At 42.4% G+C, this 13,239-nt stretch overlaps 1 protein-coding gene across 5 annotated transcripts in view; it reads left to right on the top strand.

Annotated features, from left to right (window-relative positions):
* Mtif2 (mitochondrial translational initiation factor 2) overlaps nt 1-13,237 on the top strand; it is a 27,344-nt gene extending 14,107 nt beyond the window's left edge. For all 5 annotated transcript variants that reach the window (XM_057771748.1, XM_057771750.1, XM_057771746.1 and 2 more), the window contains 10 exons: nt 1,271-1,431; nt 2,511-2,687; nt 4,829-4,968; nt 6,441-6,565; nt 8,021-8,225; nt 8,560-8,812; nt 9,262-9,402; nt 10,014-10,178; nt 12,168-12,308; nt 13,048-13,237. In XM_057771748.1, coding sequence (XP_057627731.1) covers nt 1,271-1,431; nt 2,511-2,687; nt 4,829-4,968; nt 6,441-6,565; nt 8,021-8,225; nt 8,560-8,812; nt 9,262-9,402; nt 10,014-10,178; nt 12,168-12,308; nt 13,048-13,220 — 1,681 coding nt within the window. In that variant the 3' untranslated portion in view covers nt 13,221-13,237. The remainder of the gene's footprint in view (nt 1-1,270; nt 1,432-2,510; nt 2,688-4,828; nt 4,969-6,440; nt 6,566-8,020; nt 8,226-8,559; nt 8,813-9,261; nt 9,403-10,013; nt 10,179-12,167; nt 12,309-13,047) is intronic.
* Nucleotides 13,238-13,239: the final 2 nt, after the last annotated feature.

Below are 13,239 nucleotides of genomic sequence, written 5' to 3'. Positions count from 1 at the left end.
GGTGAGCGTCCAAACAGGCTAGGCTCCCACAAAACCAGTTCATGTATTAGGATCGAAACCTAGTGCCATTGTCCTTGGCTTCTCATCAGCCTTCATTGTCCACCTTGTTCAGAGAGTCCAGTTTCAACCCATGCTTATTCAGTCCCAGTCCAGCTGGCCTTGGTGGGCTCCCAATAAATCAGTTCCACTGTCACAGTGGGTGGGTGCACCCCTCGTGGTCCTGACTTCCTTGCTCATGTTCTCCCTCCTTCTGCTCCTCATTTGGACCTTAAGAGCTCACACCGTTGCTTCAAATTGGGTCTCTGTCTCTATCTCGATCCATCGCCAGATGAAGGTTCTAAGGTGATATGCAAGATATTCATCAGTAAAAAAAAAAAAAAAAAAAAATTCATCAGTATAGGATAGGATCATTTCAGGTTCCCTCTCCTCAGTTGCCCAAGGTACCAGCTGGGGACATCTCCCTGGACACCTATGAGCCCCTCTAGAGTCAAGTCTCTTGCCAACCCTAAGATGGCTCCCTTAGTTAGGATAAATACTTCACTGCTCCCGTATCCACCCTTCCTATATACCAACCATCCCATTCCCCCAATCTACTTCCATCCTCCCTTTCTCACGTTTCTCACCCCAAATCCCCTTAGCCCCATGCCACCTCACCCGCAAGTTCCCAGTTTTTGCCCGGCAATCTTGTCTATTTCCCCATCCAGGCGGATGCCTATACGTTTTTCTTTGGGTTCATTTTCTTATTTAGCTTCTCTAGGATCACAAATTATATGCTCATTGTCATTTATTTATGGCTAGAAACCAATTATGAGTGAGTACATCCCATGTTCCTATTTTTGGGTCTGGGATACCTCACTCAGGATAGTGTTTTCTATTTCCATCCATTTGCATACTTTGAAGTTTCTTTTGTGGTTAAAATGGTCTGTGACTATAGAGTTAATATTTATTCAAAGCATCAGAAACTATATTCAGCTTTTTATGAAACTGAGTGTGATTTTTCATAGCTTGCTGAGTACATATATATATTAGTCTGAATTTTAAATCTTGATTCAACTCCACCCACTAATCGGAAGAAGCCAACCCTATAACAAACGTGAGTCATTGGCTGTTCTGCCATAAGTTGTTCTGTGTGAAAGGGATAAATCGTCATGGCTAATCAAACCTGGATGTTGTATTCTGTTGTTAATGGTAGCTTGTAGTGATTGCTGTGAACCAACTCACAATTATTTCTGACACTTAAGAAATGAAACTCCTTTGCTGTTGATTGTAGGCCCCAGGCAGACCCAGCTTTATTAACACCAAGGTCCCCAGTTGTTACTATAATGGGTCATGTTGATCATGGGAAAACGACGTTACTCGACAAACTTCGAAAGACTCAAGTGGCAGCAATGGAAGTTGGAGGCATCACTCAGCATATTGGTGCCTTTCTTGGTATGGACACAAATAACATTGCTGTATGCTTGGGAACCCCACTTACTTGTTTTCTTTAGTCAAATGCCGTGCTGTGAAGCATACAGATTCAAAGTAAAGAGGCTGCGTAAAGCCACTGGGATGAGCAAGTACCGAGCGGACAGTGAACAGTTATCTCAGACTTGCTGTGCAGACAACGCTATTTTGCTCTTTTGGGTTTAATGCACCTCGCCTCTTTAATTGTGTGTATATAATATCAGATGTAGCGGGTGGTGTTCTTAATGACAGTTAGATGGTAGCTACGTTTACTGAGCACTGACCATTGCACTTACTCTGCTAAGCATCTTCTGTGCTTTGTCTTTCTCACCACACAGCATCATGAGGTAGGTATTAGTATTTTTTATGACCTGTAAGCCCCTCAGGGGCTCAGTAACATGTCCAGAATACATAGCTAGGGTTTAAACCTGTTATTATTGCACTCAAACTGGAAGCTATCAACTGTCTACTAAATTGCTTTTTTGTGGCTCAAGATAATAGTATAGCTGCAGTTTGCTGATGTAGAAGTGATCACTATACAGCTAGTTACTGGTGGGTTCTCTCTCCAGAATGGTAATCAATCAATACATTTATCAAAGCAGCTTATATCCTCGAAATACAAAGACTTTTGGCTTGGAATTATAACATGAAAAGGAAGATCTCATGGTTTTCATTATGAAATTTCCATCTGTGTTCTTCTGGTTAAAATTAGTGGATGGAATCAAATTAAAAAAAACTAGTGAACTAGGGATGTTAGCACACATCTTCAATACCAGTACTTGCTAGGCAGATTTCTATGAGTTCAAGACCAGCCTGATCTACATAGCAAGCTCCAGGCTGGCCAAGGCAACATACAAGGACACTATCTCCATATATACATGTGTATGTATGTGTGTGTGTGTGTGTGTATGGCATGTGTGTGTATGGTATGTGTGTGTGATATATATATGTATGTATATATAATTATAATACATAATCACATATTATGTCTGATTACGGCACATATTCCTTCATGTTGAAAAGTAAATTGAGTAACTGGTCTCCTTGTATTTCTGTTTCTATAGTCTCTCTGCCTTCTGGAGAAAAGATAACCTTTCTTGACACTCCCGGACATGCTGCCTTTTCAGCAATGAGAGCCAGAGGCGCTCAGGTGACTGACATTGTGGTGTTGGTCGTAGCTGCGGATGATGGAGTAATGAAGCAAACTGTAGAGTCTATTCAGCATGCCAAAGAAGCACAAGGTATGGGAGGTGCCCTGCTGAACTCAAAATGTAGGACATTGCCATTTGTTTTTTCTTTTTCTTTTTTTTTTTTTAAATATTTATTTATTATATATACAATATTCTGTCTGTGTGTATGCCTGCAGGCCAGAAGAGGGCACCAGACCTCATTACAGATGGTTGTGAGCCACCATGTGGTTGCTGGGAATTGAACTCAGGACCTTTGAAAGAGCAGGAAATGCTCTTAACCTCTGAGCCATCTCTCCAGCCCTGTTTTTTCTTTTTAGAGACCTACTACAAAGATTATAGCTGGGCAGCGGTGGCCGCACACCTTTAATCCCAGCACTCAGGTGGCAGAGGCAGGTGGATCTCTGTGAATTCGAGGCCAGCCTGGTCTACAGAGCTAGTTCCAGGATAGCCACAGCTACACAGAGAAACCCTGTCTCAAAAAACAAAACAAAACAAACAAATGAAAAACAAAAACAATTCAAGACCAGTTTGTACTGCTCAAATATTCTTTTTTTTTAATTATTTTTTTAAGATTTATTTATCTATTATGTATACAACATTCCGCCTCGATGTATGCCCACACGCCAGAGGAGGGCGCCAGATCTCAGCAGAGATGGCTGTGAGCCACCATGTGGTTGCCTGGGAAATGAACTCAGGACCTCTGGAAGAGCAGCCAGTGCTCTTAACCTCTGAGCCATCTCTCCAGCCCCCCTCAAATATTCCTGAGTGTGTGGTCTGAAGTGTGATCGGTTTCCCAGAGCTTCACTCTTAGGAGAAAACTCTCTCCCCTTTCCCAGCAGCTCACACTTGCCAGCTTTATAGCTAGAAGTGGGATTGTGTGCCTGACTCTTCCCTTTGCTGAGATTTGGTCTAGCCTGGGCTTCCCAGGTTTTTGTGCATGCTGTCACCACCACTATGAGTTTATAGTGGAGCTGCCATGCGATATCCAGAAGACAATGTCTCCTTGTGGTCATCTACCACCTTTGGCTCTTACACCCTTTCGACCCCATTTCCGCAATAACACCTGAGCCTTGCAGGGGTGATGTGGAGTGCTCGTGTCCCTGTAGGACTGAGCATCCTGCAGTCAGTTTTCTCTGTAGTTGGACAATTGTGGGTCTCTGTGTTGATCACCATCTCGTGCAAACAGAAGCTTCTCAGGTGAGGGCTGAGAGAGGCACTGATCCATGGGTATAAGTCATTAGGAGTCAGTTTAATACTGTGTCCATATATTAGCGTGTAGCAGTAGCTTCTCCCTTAGCTATAGGTTCTTGGCTCAGGAATGGTGCCACATATGGGTTTTAACCTTGTAGAGTAAGACTTAAGCCTAATTAAAAATTTTTTTAAAAAGTGTTGGAGCTGGGCAGTGGTGGCTCACGCCTTTAACCCCTGCACTTGGGAGGCAGAAGCAGGCGGATCTCTGTGAGTTTGAGGCCAGCCTGGTCTACAAGAGCTAGTTCCAGTATAAGCTCCAAAGCTACAGAGAAATCCTGTCTCAAAAAACAAAAAATAAAATAGAAATTGGTTATTCCCATGTTGTTCATGACACATTGGTACCAGTGAGCATGTCTTACCAAGCAGTTACTAGTGTAGTTGAAAGGGCTAACAGCTGTGCATGATTGATGAATATGCCGGTAGGAGTGAGGTTTCAGATCCGTACCACTTGGTTCTGCCCTGTGGAATCTTCAGCATGAGGTATTGGAGGCTCAGAAACTGGAGGATCCTCAGCTCCATAGTGTGTTTCTAGCCAGCCTGGACTAATGTATCTCAAAACAGACATAGAGCAGTGGTCCCCAACCTTCCTAATGCTGCAACTCCAATACAGTTCCTCATGTTGTGCTGGCCCCCAACCATACAATTATTTTCATTGCTACTTCATAACTGTAATTTTGCCACTGTTGTGAATCAGAATGTAAATAACTGTTTTCCAATAGTCTTCGGTGACTCCTGTGAAAGGGCTGTGTGACCCCCCCTCTTCTCTCTAGCCTTTCTTTTTCTTTCTGTCTAGACGACAGAGTAGGATAATGTGAGTCTAAAGTGGGTCCTTTAAATATCTGCATCCATCGAGTGAAGAGAAAGCCAGAGCAGATCGGCATTTCTCCCAGTGAATGCCAAGAATTAAAGGAGTTCATTTGCACTTTCCCTTGCTCTTCCAGTTCCTATTATCCTCGCGATAAATAAATGCGACAAAACAGCTGCTGATCCCGAAAAAGTGAAGAAAGAGCTCCTGGCTTACGATGTGGTGTGTGAAGATTATGGTGGCGATGTTCAAGCCGTGCATGTGTCCGCACTTCAGGTGAGTGCGGCTGGCTGTCTCAGGACAGTGCGCAGCTGTGAGCGCTGGGTGCCCGCACTTCGGGTGGGTGCAGCCATCTCAGGACAGTGCCCTCCCCCGCAGCCATCAGTTGCCAGTAGCCTGTGATGTGTCTAGATTCAGTTAACGCTTGTGAGGATGCAAGCCGAGCACCACAGGCCTCGTCTGTTCATCGTCACAGCTTTCCCACGCTCGCACAGGCAGAATCAGCCCAACTTGAATCGCTCGTTACTTGTGTTCCCATAGCAAGCAGCAAAGTACTGTACAGGCTGGTCTTGTTGCTCATGGGATGCTTCTGGTTTTTACTAATACCACTTATGTTGAGCTCCATTTTATTTTAAATTACCAATTATGTACTCTCTGGATGGAAACCATAACTATCCTTATTCTCTAGTTATGATCGAGAACTTGTAACTCACCTCTAGGTCAACATCTGCCCGTTCTCTCGAGGCTGCCACTGAGCCATGATTTCCTCTGCCCACTCCTTTACTCTTTTCATGCTTCACGGTTTCCCCATGATGGCCGCCCTCATTCGTTCATCGAAGGGACAGTTCTGGATGCTGTTAGTTTTTCGAATTCGTTTTTACTTCAGCCTATTTTCCCGAAATTTGGTCCCTCTAAGATGCTTAGGAATTATGCTTCTTTAACAGTAAAACTGTGGCTAGCTCCTCTTGTGTTTATAAAATATGACCTATATTACAGTGTTCCAAAGTAGGATGCCAAGCTTCCTGTGGTAAGGTTAAAATATTTAGAGTTGGCCAGGCATGACCCAGGAGGCTAAGGCAAGTTTGAGACCAGCCTGAGCAATTTTGAAAGACTCTCAAAATGAAATAAAAAGGGGCGGTGGATACTTCAGTAGTACTCTGTATTTGACAAGGCTCCAGGTTCAGTTCTTTTTTTTTTTTTTTTTTTTTTTTTGGTTTTTTCGAGACAGGGTTTCTCTGTGGCTTTGGAGCCTGTCCTGGAACTAGCTCTTGTAGACCAGGCTGGTCTCGAACTCACAGAGATCCGCCTGCCTCTGCCTCCCAAGTGCTGGGATTAAAGGCGTGCGCCACCATCGCCCGGCCCAGGTTCAGTTCTTTACCAGAAAGAGGACACGGGTTTGGCGATGAGACACCTTGCCTGGTAGTAGTGGCACACACCTGCAATCCCAGTACTCTGGAGGCAGAGGAAGGATCTCTGAGTTCAAGGCCAACCTGGTCTGTAGAGGGGTTTCAGGACAGCCAGGACTACACAGAAAAACCCTGTCTTGAAAAACCAAATATTACTTAAATATTAGTCCTTGAGTCAGGTTTTCTTGCTGATAGCTCTCTATCTCCTTTTCTTTTGATAAAACTGGTTATTTTATGATTTTAATTCTTAAAAAGAAAACTGTAGCTGTCAAGATTCTTCATCCTTCTTATGCTGATATTTACTAACAGTATTTGCTGACGTGTACTAACTCTTTGTTACAGGGAGACAATCTGATGGCTTTGGCAGAAGCAACGATTGCTCTCGCGGAGATGCTGGAACTAAAAGCAGATTTCACGGGTCCAGTGGAAGGAACAGTGATAGAGTCTTTCACCGACAAAGGAAGAGGGTAGGGATTACTAAACGACGCTAATAATTTTGTTTGAGGGGTTGTGTGACAATATATATAGTGCTTAGCTTTAGTTTCCGAGCCACGGTTTCAAAGAATGTATTTTCAATGTGTTTTATTGCACTAGTACCGAGAACACGAAAGTGAAGTTGTTGTCATCACGCTTAGATGACTAGAGTAGTTAAATTGGTTTGCACGCCACCAAGGCTCAGATATTTGTATTTGCAGGTAGACTAGCAATGAATGAGAGTGCAAAGCCAGTTGTTACATTTTAATTTCTAGTTCTTTGACTTGACCCAGAAATCTAATGTGTAGGAAGGTCTTTGTAATGTCATCTTCTTGAATGTTCTGCCTGTAAGCACAGGAGATTTTCTCATTGTTTCGTACACTATTAGCAGCTATGAGCAGTCTCATAGCCATGTGTGGGATGGGGTAGAAAGGGGGGTAGGATTGAGTCAGAACAATCTGCCTGGATGCTCTGTCGGGGCAGTCACACAGCACTTGTCCATTCACGCTGCCTCGATTCAGTTAGCAGGGTTTAGGGTCCCTCCTGTGTCCTTTAACAAGCTGTCCATCTGTCTGCTGAAGATGCGGGGCTCATTCTACTCCTTGTTCTTTACTCCTTGGCTGTTGTAAAGAATACTTTGCTTTGTTTTTGGCTTTTGTCATGAGGAGGACAAGCCTGAGGCCTGGCCCAGTATGGTTGCATATGTCTCTAATCCCAGCATTTTGAAGACTGAGGCTGGAAGGGTCAGGGCCAGACTAGATTAAGAGACGAGGGCCTAGAGAATTGGCTCTGCAGTTAAGAGCACTTGCTGGTCTTGCAAAGGACCAGATTCAGTTCCCTGCCCCTTTATGGTGCCTCATAGCAGTAACTCCAGGGATCTGATGCCTGCTTCCAAGAGCACCAGACAAGCATGAGGTGCACACATACATGCACACATTCATACATATACAGACACACATACATGCATGCAAGTGAAACATTCAGACTCATAAATAAACCCTACACAACCACACTGAAAAAAGTCTGGGATTTTGCACGTTTAGGCAAGTATACCCTGATAAATCCTTGGCCAAGTAAAAGTCTTTATAGTATCCAAAGCTTCTTGAGGAATTGAGAAGGGAATTAATCCTATATGTTCATATTTATACATGTGTGTGCGCACACGCATATGTGCACATGCTCCATAAAACTACTTTTTGCTCTACTTAAGAAAGTACAATGATGGCTGGAGAGATGACTCAGTGGTTGAGAGCACTGACTGCTCTTCCACGGGACCCGAGTTGAATTCCCAGCACCCACATGGCAGCTCACAACTGTCTGTAATCTCAGTTTCAGGGGACCCAACACCCATGGCAAAACACCAATGCACATAAAGAAAAATGTTTTAAAAAGTACAATTACGTCCTGATTATAGCATTAAGAATATTTACTTTTTATATTCATTTTAGTCCTGTTACAACAGCTATAATTCAAAGAGGAACTCTGAGAAAGGGCTCAATTCTAGTTGCTGGGAAGAGTTGGGCGAAAGTTCGACTAATGTTTGATGAGAATGGTCAAACACTTAATGAGGCCTATCCCAGCATGCCAGTGGGAATCATAGGCTGGAGAGACCTCCCTTCTGCAGGAGATGAAATTCTTGAAGTAGAATCTGAGGTATGCAATCCTAATTCTTGAATGTTAGTTACTAATAATGACTTTATGTACCAGTCTATAATGTTTAATATTAAATAAGAGTGCTAATGTTAATTATAGTTTGTAAGGGGCTGTGAAGAGGCCAGGGTACCATTTTAGAATTTAACTGTAGTATTATGTTTTTTTGAAACTTATGAGTTGAGCTCCTAATAGGGAAAACACAAGCTTTTAACCCAGCAGACACTGGTGTCTGTTTCGGCTTTTAACCCAGCAGACACTGGTGTCTGTTTCGGCTTTTAACCCAGCAGACACTGGTGTCTGTTTCGGTAAAATCATAACAGTTTTCCCTGTAAAGTCAAGGGCCCGGGAAGTTGTTGACTGGAGGAAGACTGAGCAGAAAGAGGAAAAAGACAAAGATGACCTGAAAATAATGGAAGAAATGCGAAAGGAACACCAAGAAGAGCACCGGAAAGCCCGTGCAAAGTATGGCAGCCTGCACTGGAAGAAGAGGTCGTATATGAAGTACCTTGAAAGAAAAGAACAGAGACCCTTAAAGCCCAAGGAAAAAGCAGAAAAGGACTCAAATGTACTTCCTTTAATTATTAAAGGTAAGTTTTTGAAGGTTTTTACTTTTCTACTCACCGTTTAAATTATTTTTGTTCTCATAATTTAGAACCCCTCTCCTTTATCTATTGGACAGGGGTGGCAGTCTTGCTTTATAGCCCAAGCTAACCTGGGTTTTCTGAATGCCCAGGTTACAGATGTGCACTGCCCCCAACAAACCCTTAAATCAAAGTAGGTTTCTACTTTGATTTTTTTTTCAGTGGTTTGATGTTCAATTTTTTTTTTCTGAACAAGCAAGCTTGTATTGATTTCATTATAAAATGTTTCTTTGAATTTCTTTGTATTTGTATATTGTAAGTTCTTATAATGCTAAACTTAAATAAAAGTGGTTTTAGTTATTAACGCCACTCCTGTCTTGGCTTTAAAATAGATTTTCATTTTACATACCTGCCTCTTACAACTAACACATTTTAAACTCTTGCTGTATCTGTAGGTGATGTTGATGGGTCTGTGGAGACCATCTTGAACCTTCTTGATACGTATGATGCTTCCCATGAATGTGAACTAGAATTGGTACATTTTGGATTGGGTGACATTAGTGAAAACGATGTCAACTTTGCTGAGACATTTGATGGTAAAGATTCTATGGGCTATATATTAATCTGTGTGAACCCATCATCTTGTGTACCTTCTCACTTATGGCTTGTGATTGGCTGATCATTGGCTAGCATTCTCCTCCTAGTGCATCACTAATCACATCTGTCATGGCCAATGCAACCTTGGGAACCAGTGCAAGACCAAGTACTGATCCTTGATTTGTTTTATTACCCTGGTCCCCAGTAGCACACGCACTCCAGGTATCTCTCACTACCCTCTGAGTGTTCGTTGTCTGTTAGCCATCTATCCAGTACTTTACTTCATCTTGTGACCCTGTAATGCCAGTTCCAGGAAAGCCGACTCCCTTCTAACCATCATGCATGCTTACACATTATACACACAATCAAAATAGTCACAATAAATAAATTTAAAAATTGTTTTAAATCATAAAACTTCCTTTTAAACATGGTGCAATTTATAAAATCCAGTAATAAAAATAATTAAAATTTTACTAGTTTTCATGAGAATAATCACACAATAGCTATGTAATTACAAAGAAGTAAAAGTTTAGATTTGACTTCCTGCCTCAAAGATAAGTGACTGTCCTGATGCTTGTGCTAGAGTACTCATCTTGTCCCTGCTTGCTAGGTGTTATTTATGGCTTCAACGTGGATGCAGGCAAAGCTATCCAGCAGTCAGCTGCACAGAAAGGAGTTAAGATTAAACTTCACAGAATCATCTACCATCTTATTGAAGATCTGCAGGAGGAACTAAGCAACAGGTTGCCTCACAGGCTGGAGGAATACCCGATAGGTGAGTGGTGGCTGCAGCTTTCCAATATTTACCTCAGGTGCTGTAAATAGGACCTAAAAGCAAAGCTTAGGGAAATAGATTTGCTGTTCCATACAAGGCTTATGTTGTAGAAAAAATGATACCATGAGGTGAGAATTCAGTGACTTGTATGTGACTTGTATGATGACAGAGTTCATTCAAGCCCAAAGGGACTGAGAACTTGCCTCAAGTCTACACATGAACAATAATGGTAATACAGTGTCATAGAGGAGCTTTGTTTTGCTCTGAGACTGGGAGATGAATACACATTGAAAGCCTATTAAATAGTAAGTATTTTCAAGTATTCTAGCATATTCTTGGACGGATTAAAGGCCATATTTATTTAAAATTGTTAAGTATTAACTCTAATAGTCTAATCCAGTCTATGATCAGATTTTATCTAGTTTTGAGACAGGGTATTATGTAACCTAGGCTGTCCCCAGCTGTATACCAAAGTATAGCCTTGAACTTCTGATCCTTCAGCTCCCAAGCCCTGGGATCAAGTCATGTGCCCTGGCCCCACAAGTACTTTTTAACGCAGATTTTTCACCTAGATCAGGCCCATCAGGCTCATAAATTACACGCAGTTGTCACGTCTCTTATAATCCTATTTAATCCGGAATAATTCTTTCATCTATCCTTTTGACCTTAACATTTTTAAAATGTGAAGATCAGCAACTTCATTTACATCTGTTCCCTTATAAGATCTGGTTTTGTAGTTTGGGTCTATATAAATTTACTATAGGCTAAATATGAACAGTATACAAAAATGTTGTTTTTGTACCAAGAGCAATTTGGAAAAGCCAACTGAGGGTTTCCAGAAGTGGACACACCAAATATTACTGACACCATCAGTCAGGAAACATTCAAAACTGGTCACTTTGATGTTAGAACTTGAGTTACAATTAGTGTTCAGTATATGGAAAAAAAAAAAAAAAAGCCGGGCAGTGGTGGCGCACGCCTTTAATCCCAGCACTCGGGAGGCAGAGGCAGGCGGATCTCTGTGAGTTCGAGACCAGCCTGGTCTACAAGAGCTAGTTCCAGGACAGGCTCCAAAACCAGAGAAACCCTGTCTCGAAAAACCAAAATTAAAAAAAAAAAAAAAAAAAAAAAAAAAAACCTGAAATGATTTAAAGATAGCAACAGTCTGCATTAGAAAATAGATTGTGCCAGACAATGGCTCAGGAAGCAGAGGCAGGTGGATCTCTGTGAGCTTGAGGCTAGCCTGGTCTACAGAGTGAGTTCCAGGACTACACAGTAAAACCATCTCGAATAAACCAAAAAAGAAAATGTATTGAAGGAAAGCCAAACCGTATGTTGTTCTCTTTTAGACTGGGTTTCTCTATGTGACCATCCTGGAATTCTCTGTAGACCAAACTTGGCCTCAGACTCAAGAGATTTGCCTGTGCCTGCCTCTGCCTCCCGAGTCCTGGAATTAGACATGTTGCCACCACCGCCCAGCAACAATACATATTTTTATGGAGCAGAGAAATACTCAAGGATTTTTATGTGTATGGGTGGGATTTTGTTTGTTGGAGACAGGGTTTCTCTGTGTAACAGCCCTAACAGTTCTAGAACTAGCTCTTGTAGACCAGGCTGCCTTAGAACTCAGAGAGATCCACCTGTCTTGAGCGCTAGGTGTGCACCACCACCACCCAGCTATGTATGGGTGCGGTCTCTACAGGTCTGGCCAGTGCCTGTGAAGCCAGAACAGGATGCTAGATCCCTGGGACTAGAGTTACAGAAGCTCATGAGCCCCCATGTGGGTGGACACTGGACATTAAATCAGGGTCACTTAACTGTCATCTCTGCAGCCTCTGGGGTTCTCCACCTGTTAATTCTAGTTATTGGTTATGAAAATTAAGTTAGTGGTATCAAAAAAATACTATTTCCCAGACTAATTTCGGCTAAGACAGGGTATGAATCTGGAACTTACACATTACACTTTCCTCCATTGTGTTCTTCCTAAAGGGGAGGCTTGCATACTAGCTACATTTGCTGTAACAGAAGGGAAGAGAAAAGTTCCTGTGGCTGGCTGCAGAGTTCAAAAGGGTCAGTTAGAAAAACAGAAGAAATTTAAGTTAATCCGAAATGGACAAGTTATTTGGAAGGGTAAGCAATATTAAAACCTATTTCTAAATCATAATCACCAAGTCCTGACTGGGTAACATCCAAAACGAATGCATTTTTTCCCTTGCCTGAGCTTGTGCCACTTCCTCAGTTAGCTGACGACACTCCCAAGATTAGTCTTGGCTCTGCTGGAAAAATCACCTGTGTTCTGTTCAGCCCCTGTACTGTCCCCTGGTCTCAAGGTCCCCAACATTACACACCAGGGCACCACCCCAACTGGTCTTCAGATCACCTGTGTTCTGTTCAGCCCCTGTACTGTCCCCTGGTCTCAAGGTCCCCAACATTACACATCAGGGCACCACCCCAACTGGTCTTCAGATCACCTGTGTTCTGTTCAGCCCGTGTTGTCCTCTGGTCCCAAGGTCCCCAACATTACACATTAGGGCACCCCCGGACTGGTCTTCAGATTTGCCTGCCATCTTTTGTGCATTTTTTGATACAACCTCAAACGTGCAGTTTTAGACTACCTTTAAGATGGGAGATTTCAGATCAGGTCAACTGTTAAGTACTTTTTGAACTTCCTTGGTATTTACCCTTACCTAAGGTCTATATTGTGTGGAAGGGCAGTCAAATAGATCCCCAGGTAAAGCACTTGCCACATAAGCCTGACAACTGGAGTTTAATACCCAGAACCCGCATTAAAGTAGAAAACCAAGTTACACCAAACCATGTACCCCTTAGTAGGTATCTCTTACTAACAGTGGCTTTTTCTTTTTTTAAGGCTCATTAACCTCATTGAAACATCATAAAGATGACGTTTCAGTCATCAAAACTGGAATGGACTGTGGTCTTACTTTAGATGAAGAAAAAGTAGAATTCAAAGTGGGAGATCAAATTGTTTGTTATGAGGAAAGTGAAGTGCCAGCTAAGACGTCTTGGGATCCAGGATTTTAAGTACAATAAAAATGATAAA

The sequence above is a fragment of the Chionomys nivalis genome, chromosome 6 (assembly GCF_950005125.1).
Source record: "Chionomys nivalis chromosome 6, mChiNiv1.1, whole genome shotgun sequence".
NCBI lineage: Eukaryota > Metazoa > Chordata > Mammalia > Rodentia > Cricetidae > Chionomys > Chionomys nivalis.
Note: the sequence above shows the minus strand (reverse complement) of the source record. Positions and strands in the feature narration are given on the sequence as shown.